Genomic DNA, 12,125 nt, shown 5'->3' on the forward strand with positions numbered 1-12,125 from the left:
ATTCTACTGCCAAACTTCAAGACCACCCTTCCTTACTGCCTCAAAGCCACTGCCAACATCTCAAATACTTTACTATCAACTTTTTGAAATATCATCACTGTTTTAATGTAGAGAAGCATGTTGACCAATTTGTGAACAGCAATCAACTCACCACCATGAGTGAGATAAGTGATTAGATATCTTTTGAGGATAAATGTTAGTCAGGACATTCAAAAACTCCATTCTTTTTTGAATGGTGTCATGGGACCTTTCCTGCCCACCTGTGAGAGGAGACTGCAGTTTATCAACTCATCTAAAAGATGGCAACTGTGATAGTGCAGCATTCCCTCAGTGCTGAACTGAAGACAAAAAGGGTGGGATTTTATGACCTTGCTTGGGCGAGACCGGAAATTCCTGCCCAAGATCAACAGAAATATCTGTTGTCAGAACCTCGCCCGTGCCAATTCCATGGTGGGCAAGGTGGTGGAGCTCCAGCCAAAGTCTAGATTATGCACTCCTGTCTTTGGAGTTGGACTTGAATCCATGGCCTTTAGACTCAGGTGAGGGGCTCAGTGATACACTCTCATGTCTAAAGGGTTCCTTTTATATGTGTGAAATATAAACTGTGCGATGGATGCAGAAATCCGTATTCTTACATGTTACTATTATTACTAAAACTTGAAGGAGAAAAGAAGTGAAAGCTGTAAAAAGGAAACACCGAGAGGAACACAACTTTGATATTCCAGCAGTAAAGCAAGTCAAGATCGCAGAAAAGCGTGTTTGTGAAAGCAAAGGTGGGTGAAGAGAAAATGATCAATTGTCAAGAATGTTAGTTGAGGATAATCTTATACAAAAGCACAGAATGGTTGGACTTGATATCTGAGCTGGAAGTGCAATCTACAGATAATTTCCACGATAGGCAACTGTCATCGACGGGCGTGCCCTCACATTTGGATTCTTGTGCTGTTACATGCAATTTGCTATCCACAAATCTATCTAACTGCTGACTGATTTATTGTCCAGCAGAGCATGTGTTTTCATTTACTTTCCCATACAACAGCATTTTGATAGGTTGCCCAATTTCACCAAGTTGTCATATTTCCAAGAGTCCAGGGAGCATTAATATCTATGGCCACTGAGCCAAATGGCACCATGTTATGGCTTAAGTGAGCAGAATAGAGGTTGATTTTATAGAAGAGTTATAGATTCCCTACAGTGCAGAAGGATTTGGCCCATCAAGCCCACACTGACAATTAACCCACCCAGACCCTATCCCCACAACACCACACATTTACACTGCTAGTCCCTTTCACGCAAGGGGGCAATTTAGCATGGCCAGTCAACCTAACCTACACATCTTGAGATACTAACAGGAAATTTAGCACAGCCAGTCCACCTAACCCACACCTTTGGAGTGTTGGAGAAACCCACGCAGACATGGAGAGAATGTGCAAACTCCACATAGAAAGTCACCCAAGGCCAGAATCGAGCCTGGGTGCCTGAAGCTGTGAGGCATTTCATCAATGTGAAACTTGTTTTTGATCAGTAACATTATCATATAGGTCAGTATTTGGTTCCCAGTCATAATTCATTCATTTTTGGACTGTGCCCAGCTTACTTGAAGGCAAAGACGGGATGTGAAGAAATCAGGGTTACTGTCTTCTACAGTTCCAAAGATTGTAAAATAATTTCTCCTCGCCTCAGTCCTTCATAGCTTCTCCTTTGTTTTGAAATTGTGTCCCTGGTTCGAGAATCCACAACTAGGGGAAACATCTTACTTGTATCTAACCTATCTACACCTTTTAAGGACTTTGTAGGTTTCAGTGTCTTCACTTCACATTTGTTGACAATCTAGAGAATATAGGCCCAGTTTCCCCAATCTCCCTTCACAGGACAGTCCTGTCAATCCAGGGAAAGGTCTTGTGAACCTTTGTTGCATTCCCTCTTTGACAATAATGTCCTCCTTTTAAGATAAAGAGTTGCACACAAGGCTCTTTATAATTGAAGCAAGACCTCAATGCTCCTGTATTCAATCCTTCTTGAGATAAACGCCAACGTACCATTACCCTTTCAAATTGCCTGCTGCACCTGCATGTTAACCTTCAGTAACTTATTGACGAGGACACTTAAGAAATACATTGTGCCTCTGGTCCTGTTGAAGTGGATAAGTTCATGTGTTTCCACATTATATTCCATTTGCTATATTCTTAAAACTGTTGAAGTATCTCTTTTGCGAAGCTCAAGTATGAATAACATTAAAGGATTTAAGATCTCGTCTTTTGGTTGAGAACCTACTGTGCCCCATTCATGCACGCAGATGCTTTGCTCTGTATCTTGTTGTTTGGAAATTAGACACTTTTGACCAGTTTATACTAAAACTTGTTTATCTAGGTGCTCTTACACATGAGGTAAAGGACAGGAGTTGATTTGTGATTATATTAGATAAAGTTACTCTCTACTGCAATACTTTTGGTACCAAACTTCAACAAAACACCATCATTAAATGAAATGTCTTTAACTTAAACAAACAGTACTCTAGCACATTTATCTGAGACCTGAATACTACTGGTGAGGTTGAACTGACGAGATCATTCCATCAAGTATGAATCTTGGTCTTGGGTCTTCACTGAGTTCCAAACTCAAGCTCTTCCACATGGCGAAAGTTGGTCTCTGGTCTTTGCTGATGACTCAAAGATGAGTGGAAAAGTGAATTGCGTGGAAGGCGCAGAAAGTCTGCAGAGAGACCTGGATAGGCTGAGTGAGTGGGCGAGGACCTGGCAGATGGAGTATAACGTCAGCAAATGTGAGGTTATCCACTTTGGTAGAAATAATAGTAGGAGGGATTACTATTTAAAGGGTGAAAAGCTGCAGCATGCTCCAGTGCAGAGGGACCTGGGGGTCCTTGTGTACCAATTGCAAAAACACAATCTGCAGGTGCAGCAGGTGATCAAGAAGGTGAATGGAATGTTGGCATGTATAGCAAGGGGGATAGAATATAAAAGCAGGGAGGTCTTGCTGCAACTGTACAGAGCACTGGTGAGGCCTCAACAGGAGTACTGTGTGCAGTTTTGGTCCCCTCGTTTGCTAAAGGATATATTGGCCTTGGAGGGAGTACAGAGAAGGTTCACCAGGCTGATACCGGAGATGAGGGGGTTAGCTTATGAAGAGAGATTGAATAGACTGGGTCTGTACTCGTTAGAGTTTAGAAGGCTGAGGGGAGATCTTATAGAGACTTACAAGATAATGAAGGAGCTAGATAGGGTAGAGGTAGGGAGATTCTTCCCGCTTAGAAAGGATAGCAGAACTAGAGGGCACAGCCTCAAAATAAGGGGGGGAGGGGTAGTTTAGAACAGAGTTGAGGAGGAACTTCTTCACTCAAAGGGTGGTGAATCTCTGCCCATTGAAGTGGTGGAGGCTACCTCGCTGAATATATTTAAGTCGCGGGTAGATAGATATCTGATAGACAAGGGAATTAAGGGTTAAGGTAAGAAAGCAGGAAAGTGGAACTGATCCACTTCAGATCAGCCATGATCTTATTGAATGGTGGGGCAGGCTCGAAGGGCTAGATCACCTACTCCTGCTCCTATTTCTTATGTTCTTTACTGATGCTTCACTGAACCCCTGTTCTGTCTCTGCTTCCGATACTGAATCTTCACTAGGGGGTGTCCTCCAGGTGTCTCTTATTCCCTCTTTGCTCCTTTCTGGAAAGTTCTCTGGCTTTCAGCCAGTGAGGTTACGGGGCAGGGATTGCAGCACTCAATGGGTTTGCTGATTCCATGTGTGGAAGATGCTAGGGCCTCCTAGGTGTCTATCCTCAGGTGCAGAGAATGCATGTAGCTCCTTTCTATACAAGATAAGGGCAGGAATCCAAGGTATCAAAGTCTGGCAGAAGCTAGGGAATGCACAATTACTGTCCTTGTTTGATCTGAACTGAGCTCTTCCAGTTCCAATCTCTGGGGAAAGTCTAGGCTTTCCCTTGCTCACCTCTGACATGTCTGGGTTTAAACTTGGCCTGTCCAAATTCCATCAGGCTTGGCTGCAGAGGCTGTTGACTGCTGTTTAGATTGTCCAATTCTGTGTCAGGCCTAGTTGCTCAGACTGACTGTTTGACCACAATCTCCTTGAATTGTTTAATTGAATCCCATTTTTAAATGGTTACCAATTAATTCAAATGATTTTTTTTCTATTTGTGCAGGCAAATCTTCCACAAGCAAAACAGGAAAGGATGACAATGATTCTGATCAAGGTAATTTTTCATAAACTGCCTGCTATGTAGCAATAATTTATGTAGATTTTTTTGCTTTTGATAACTCTCTTTTGGAAGACCATCAGCTTTTTCCTCTTCTTTATCTTCTGTTTTTATTTTGATTTCAATAGATGCCTGTGAAGGTCTAATCTATTAGCTTCATTGCTGGCTATGAATTTCTCATAAGGAACATAAAGACTCGGAGCAGGAGTAGGCAATTCAGCCCCTCAAGCCTCTTCCGCCATTTAATATGATCATGGCTGATCTCACCTCATGGTGTTCTGACCATTTAACCTTGAACCAACATTGCCAAAGATAGCTCCTTCATATCACAGCTGTCTGTGGGGTCTTGCTGTGCACAATCTGGCTGCCATGTTTGCTTAAGCAAAGGTGACTTTATTCACTTCATTGACAGTGAGGCACTTTGGGCAAACCTAAAAGATAATGGGAGATATATGAATGCAATTTTTTTCTTTCTGACACTTTCCTTGCATTGGTGATCATCTTCTAAAAGAAAATCTCCTTGTGAGAAAAAAAATGAAGTATTTTTCCTTAATTGGTATTTTACTGCCAATCACAATATATAAGCAGCTTTCAAACAGCTCGGGTTAAAATTCTTGTACATCGTGTATATCAGAGCACAATTTCTCCTAAATCTTTTTTTGTTTCCTTTCCCTCACCTTCCCTTTTCCCTTCCCTCCTCCCCTCCTTTTTCACTGCCTCCCCCTCTCTTTCCCCCTCCCCCCTTTCTCCCCTCCCTCCCTACCTCCCCTTCTCCTCTCCGCCCCCGCCTCCATCTCCATTATACTATTAAGCTTCCACTTATACGCCTCTTTCAAAATGTGAAGCAAGAATATTCAATATTTTAAGAGTGGTTCTCTTCCGCTCTTTAAACATTGAGTATCTTTGCTTTACATTTTGACAGTGGATCTTGCACCTGGGCTAGTTATCACTTGTGCAAACTGGTCTTTAATGTATTGAGAACATTTTCATATTTCTGTTCCAAACATCTAGCCTTTACAGTTTTTATATTTAACTTCCGCCAATTAAAAAATTGAGACACCTTTATTGGAACAGCATTTCTTAAAGGAAATTCACATGCTCTTTTTCTATTTGTTATTTCTAATTGATGGATTATACCCTAAAATACATGGTCTGGTAGCGATTATTCATCTGCTATCTGAAGATTAGCAGAGCTGTATTATTTCCAACAAGCAGATTATAATACTTTGTGTGTTCTGTTTAGTTGTTGGGCAATCTGCTATTGCCAGACATTGTGTGTATATGGTCACATTTTGTTTGTTTTGAGAAAGGTTTGCTAAAGGGTGCAAACCTTGGCACTGAGCACAAGATTCAATCTATGTGCTGCATTGGGAGAAGCAGCTGGTCAAAGACATTAACTGTCGTTGAAAAGTAAGAAACGTTAGGGTTAGAGGAGAAGGGTTTAGGAATGAAGATAAACACATTGACTTCAAATTTTTCTGGGGACTGAGGCTTCTGCCAGAGAAGGGTTTTACAGGCCCTTTGGCGTTGCTGCAGTTTCCTGTTTGGTTTTCTGAAATCAGGGCAAGGGGCCTCTGGCTGTCATTCAGCCTTCCTGAGATAAAGAGGCTGTTACAGCACTATCACATGGACAACTATGTGAAACTTCGTATCATTTTACAACGGTTGATTTGCAGTATTGAAAGCAGCAGTTTCTCTGAATTGCCCTGCGATGGATTTAATATGGAAATCCGTTGCGGTGCAAACTGTGGGAAGCAAGTGTCATTTTTACAGTCTTTTCCTTCTAGTCTAGCATACTAACTTTCAGTGCATTTTGGAATGGGATATTCTAACTCCATGCAGTTTCTAGTAAAGATTGGAACAGTAAACATTCTGTTTGAGAATGTTTAAACCAGTGATTGCTGAATAAAATCCTCACTAACAACATTCTGTTCAAGAATATTTAAACTAATGATTGCTGAATAAAATCCTTCAGAATGGACCAGCTATAACTTGAAGCAAATTTCATTTCCATGCCACTTGATTGCAAGCGTATTCAATCCGCTTGTGCTTTTCTTTAAATAACTTGTCAGCACTTCTGCGAAATATTTTCTGGCTTCCACAATGTACAGGATTTTTAGTTGTGTTTACCTGTTGTAACAGAAGTGTGTCAAGATCAGAACTACAGAAATCAGTTCAGCACATTGCCTCCTCAGAGCCAATGGGTGCACTGAGGTGCTCTTGCTTCAGCTCCTGGGTTGTTCCAAAGCAGTAAATTTAAAAAACAAAAATCCCAAATCGATCTGTCATAACAAGGAGTAGAGTCACTCGTGGTATGGAAGGAGGCCATTCACCCCATCGTGTCCACACTGGCCTCTGTAAAAGAATCCAGTCAGACGCATTCTCCTGCTCTATCTCCACTGGCCCCCCAAGTCTGTAGACCATCAGCGAACAGGAACAGTTTTTCCTTGTCTACCTTATTCAAACCTGTCATAATCTTGTATGCTTCTATTATATCTCCCTTAATTTCCTTTGCTCCAAGGAGAATAACCTTTGGCTTCTCCTTTTACAAATCCATGCTGACTCTCCTCAATTAACTCAAGCCTCTCCAAGTGCCTGTTAATATTTTTCTCAAATTAGTGTGTCTAAAACCTTACCCACTGCTAATGTTAAACTAATTGGCAGGACAGCACTTGCATCCTTTCTTGACTAAAGGCATTGTATTTGCCACTCTGCAATCCTCGGCATCTCCTCTGCAACCAGGGAAGATTAGAAGATTATGACAAGCTCTTCTGCTATCTCCACTCCTACTCTCTTTAGTAACCTGGGATACACACCATCGGATTGGGTAAAGTTTAGAAGTTTATTCATTAGTGTCGCAAGTAAATTTACATTAACACTGCAATGAAGTTACTGTGAAAATCCCCTACTGGTGATTTATCCACTCTAAGCATAGACAGCCTTTACAGTACCTCCTCCCTCTCAATTTCACCATCCGTCACTCCTGCCATCTTTGCTTCTACTGATATTTTGCCAGCTTCTTCTCCCTTATTAAACACCAATACAAAAGTGCTTGTTAAATCCTGTTGCTTTTTACTTATTGTGTATGTCAGTCATGATATGTTATTGAAATGTGACTATTCAGTGTGTTATGGCATTTAATTGTGAAATATAATCATTAAATCAGAGTCAGAAGATAAACCGGATGCAGATGATCCCTCGGAGGCTGAATACTGGAAAGGGCCAGTTCAAGATCTTGAAGATAAGACAAAGTATGTTTTCCTATTTGAATTATAATGTGTATTTAAAAAGCTAGAGCTAGCACTAACTTTGCATTACAAATGTTTCTGTGATGTTGCTGAAAAATTATGCTAATGTTAAAAGCCCAGTTGGTGATAGTGATAATTAACATGGACCTGAACCACACAATAGCTCAGAATCCTCTCTCACAAGCATGGGTTTGTCACAGCTGTTTGCCTCTTGCCTCCTGTCTCCTGAGACAGTCTCTTTCCCCCACTCAGCATCTTGTGTAAAAGAAAGTTAAGTCTCAGTGTATGTCCATCTTCCCTCTTCAGAGTTTTTACTTTGCCAAATGACTTGAAAGGGTAATTTTTTAGCTGCCTCTGAATTTTGAAAATAATAACAAGAGCTTTCTTTTCCAATGTAAGCATGTTCAGCTGCCTTTGTCTCTTGTAGCTGATTGCCCAATCCTGATAATCAGCTTAGCTTCTTCATTCTGTACCTTCTCCCAAGCCAGGAAATTTTGCAATATGGTGACCAAAATATTACACAGTCCTTTTGTGTGGCTGAAATGGTGCTGACACACAAGTACACTACTTACTAACTTTATTTTATACATTCTTTCATAGGATGTAGGTGTCACATTATTGCCCATCTCTGATTGCCCTTGAGAAGGTTGTGATGGGCCTTAAACCACTGCAGTTCATGTGATGTAGGTATACCCATGGGGCATTTAGGAAGGGGTTACAGGATTTTGACCCAGACACAGTGAAGGGCCAGGAATATGGTTCCAAGTCAATATGATATGTGGCTTGGAGGGGAACTTGCAGTTCATGGTGTTCACATGCATTTGCTACCCTTGTCTGAGGTAGTAGAGATCGCGGGTTTAGACGGTTTGCTGCTACTGTGCATGGGTGATAGAGGGATTGAATGTTGAAGTTGATGAATGGGGTGCTAATCAAGCAGGCTGCTTGGTCATGGCTAGTGTTGAGCTTCTTGAATGTTGTTGGAACTGCACTCATTCAGGCCAGTGGAGAGTATTCCATCACATTCCTGATTTGTGCCTTGTATACATACTGCACAAGCTTTGGGGAGTCAGGAGGTGCGTTACTCACAACAGAATTCCAAGCCTCTGACCTCCCTGAAACTTGTTACCATTGTCTTTTGTCATACACCCTGGGACTGTTTTTTTTCACTTGTTGCATGCAGCACTTGATTTTATTGAACCTTTGCATTCAGTAGATAACCTGAGTACCATAGCTACCGCTGTGCCAAACGCAGATGGCTGAATATTCTCCCTGTGTCACAAAATTTCTCTTAATCTTCAACTAATCTAATTATTAACTTCTTTTTTGTGTGTAGGTTGGTAGTTTTTTAAAATCGCAATCTGCATTATTCCCACCCATGCTTTTATTAAAAAATTTGTCCAGCAAATGAGTTGTGCCAAAAACATCAAAATTGTTATTGGAATCAAGAAAAGTTCATGTCTCAGTGGAAAGAACATCCAATGTATTGTCAACACTGATACAAAATCAAAGAACTGAGAATAATTATCCAGAGACATGCATTGTGGAGGAAGCAATTCTGTCTCCGTTCTCTTCAAAAGAAAAGCTTAATTGTTAAATTGCTATCCAGGTGAAATTACAAAGTGTGTCAGTTATAATAAATGGAGAAAGCATAGTCAACATTTTTCTATCTCTCTGCCACAACAATCACAGACATGAACCCATCACTACCTAAAGAAACTAATAAAATAAACTAGGTGAAAACTACTGTTGCAGTGTACCCATCTTAAAGAAGATTGTCTTTTGTATTGCAGCATCATTGGATCTTGGGAACTGGGATGTACTTAACTGTTAATGTCCTTGGTTATGTGGTTACTGGGGAAAATTTCCTACTTGCAGTCATAGTCTCTCTCTCTCTCTCTCTATCCAAATGGCGTAGACCTTAAAAGAGGCCAAATGGCTTAGTGAGAAGCCTGGTGCACTCCTGCCTCTTGACCAAATGTGACCTCTTTGCAGTCCCAGCCAGCCGATGGAGCCAACCCTGTCTTCTAATGCAATGAGAGTCTCATTGTGAATCCAAGTATTCCTCAAGTGGATTCAAAAATTGAGTTTGAGTTCACAACAAACATAGGTGCTGGCCTGTCCCTACTAGCCTTATCAGTGCAGCTGAGTGGGTTATACCTCCTCCCAACTTTGCCTTCCCACATCCAGTGGAAGTCCCAAGTCTGAGCTCCTTTTTTCTTTCTCAGCCCATCAGTTTTTTTTTCCTCATCTGTGTGCTCATATCATTTTAATGAGCACTGAGATATTGTTCTGGCTGAAGATTCCAGATGCAGCCTAATATCCAGAGAAAGACTGTCCAGTCTAGGGTGATGCACCAAGTCATAGTCCCTGGTCCTGTTCAAGCATTGGGTGGGACTGAAATATTTAGAGAGAAAAAATGGAAGACAGGAAAAGCGTGACACTGAGGTACAATGGGGAAAATGGGCTGAGAAGTGACCAAGGGAAAGAAAGACCTCAGACAGATGGAGAGAGGCACAATGATGTGGCTGGAATGTAAGATAAGCATGATAAAAGGCAGGCAAAGAGGGTAGAAGCCAAAAAATGTGGTTGGAAACAGAAAATAGGGTGGCGGTAAGTCGAGACAATTGCAGCAAAAGTGTGACTTGTTTCTGTTCATGAACAATACCATGAAAGGTTCAGTTATAAAGTGGAAGCTATACTTAATCCTGTCCTTCATCTGCAGGGAGGATGAATTTGATGAATATTTTGAAGACATGTTTCTGTGACCTGTGCTTTGAAGAGGATGTCACTTCATGTAGTTTATTCCAGAAGGAGCTTCCTCAATCTTTACATAAAGATTGGATTTACCTTTTAGGAATTAAAGTTAATTTGTACAGGCAACAAATTATATTTTTCACATTTCGATCTAAACATTGGAAAACTGAGAATATTATTTTTGTAGGCTGAGAATCCAAAAAACTGAATTATGAACATGATTATTCTAATTAGCTACATAAAATTACCACAAGAGTTTATCTCTGATATTTACAGCAATATGTTACAGTCATCTAGGGAAATCACACACATCTCTAAATTGTCAAAGAATCAACTTTGCATTATTAAGTTTCAGTTGTAAGAATTCGCAAATTGAACCAACGATATTTATTCTGTAAACAAGGCAGCAAAATTAAATTATTAACTTATTTGCTTACTGGTTTTCATTATTCTAGTGTGCAGATAAGGGATTTATCAGTGAAGTCCCATAACATAACCAGTGAGTTGTCCACTTTCTGTATAAAGGTAACATTGATTTAGACTCTTTATTCTTTTAAATAAAGAACCAATTTGTATAGGTGCAATAATTTTGTTACTTTGTATTTAAGTGTCATTTATTTTGTTGTATGTTCTTCCTAAATAAACTGCACATTTGAGTTTTTAATTGTGATTTTTCTTCGTGGTGGAAAGCTAATTGATGTACAGATTAGATGGATTAGCCATGGTAAATGCACAGGGTTACAAGGCTGGGGCAGGGCATCGGCCTGAGTAAGATGCTGTTTTGGAGAGTCAATGTAGGTTTGATGGGCCAAATGCCTTCCTTCTGCATGATGTAATCTATCTCTCATCTGTTATCCACAGAGACAAAGCTCCCCTTTCTACGAGCAAATGATTTGGCATTAAATACAAAATTACTGATTGCCAAATTAGAGCATGACAAAATGCAAAAGATTTTAGCCACATACATACATTTGTCAGATCATTCAATCTATGTGTAATGTAGTTCAAATCTAGATACACGTGGAGCAGTGTGCTTTGGGGGAATGAGAGGATAGAATATGAATATGTCCTGATTTTCTCTTCTCATTGTCATGGAGCAAGAGAGCAGCTGAGTGAATCTTCTCTGAATTGCTCTCAATGCTAGTAGATCCTTCCTTCAGTAAGGAGACCAAAGCTGTACACAGTATTCCAGGTTTGGTATCAGTAATGTTCTATACAGTTGTAACATGATTTGCCTATTTTATACTCCATCCCCCATGCAATAAAGGCCGTCATACCAATTGCCTTCCTAATTGCGTGTGGTATTTGTATGCTAACGTTTTGTGATTCATGTAAAAGGACACCCAAATCGCTACGTATTCCAACACTGCAGTTTCTCTCCATTTCAGTAATATTCTGTTTTTCTATTCTTCCTGCCAAAGTGAACATCTTGACATTTTCCCACATTATAATCCATGTGCCAAATGTTTTGACCAGTCACTTAACCTATGTATATCCCTTTGTAGACTCTTTGTATCCTCCTTACAAATTGCTTTCTTACCTATTCTTGTAACAATTATAATAGTTCCATCATCCAAGTCCTTAATATTGAACATAAATGGTTGAAGCTCCAGCACTATCATTGTGACACTCCAGTAGTTACCATTTGTAATCTTGAAAATTATCCATGTACTCAAATCTGTTTCCTGTTTAGTCAATCCTTTGTCCATGCTAATAAATATCCCCAAAACCATGAACTCTCATCTTGTGGCAGATTATCAAATGCCATTATGGTTCCCCTTTTATGTTGTTTGGTACATCCTCGAAGAACTCTAATAAATTGGCCAAGTGCTATTTCCTGACCACAAAATCCATGTTGACGCTGCCTGATTGTACAATGATTTTCTGAATGTCAC

At 40.3% G+C, this 12,125-nt stretch overlaps 1 protein-coding gene across 1 annotated transcript in view; it reads left to right on the top strand.

Annotated features, from left to right (window-relative positions):
• fra10ac1 (FRA10A associated CGG repeat 1) overlaps positions 1-10,894 on the top strand; it is a 35,834-nt gene extending 24,940 nt beyond the window's left edge. The window contains exons 11-14 of the mRNA XM_080205539.1: positions 664-773; positions 4,175-4,225; positions 7,395-7,479; positions 10,199-10,894. Coding sequence (XP_080061665.1) covers positions 664-773; positions 4,175-4,225; positions 7,395-7,479; positions 10,199-10,241 — 289 coding nt within the window. The 3' untranslated portion in view covers positions 10,242-10,894. The remainder of the gene's footprint in view (positions 1-663; positions 774-4,174; positions 4,226-7,394; positions 7,480-10,198) is intronic.
• The last annotated feature ends 1,231 nt before the right edge of the window (positions 10,895-12,125 follow it).

Source organism: Carcharhinus amblyrhynchos, chromosome 17, assembly GCF_965287045.1.
Source record: "Carcharhinus amblyrhynchos chromosome 17, sCarAmb.v2.hapA, whole genome shotgun sequence".
Taxonomy (NCBI): domain Eukaryota; kingdom Metazoa; phylum Chordata; class Chondrichthyes; order Carcharhiniformes; family Carcharhinidae; genus Carcharhinus; species Carcharhinus amblyrhynchos.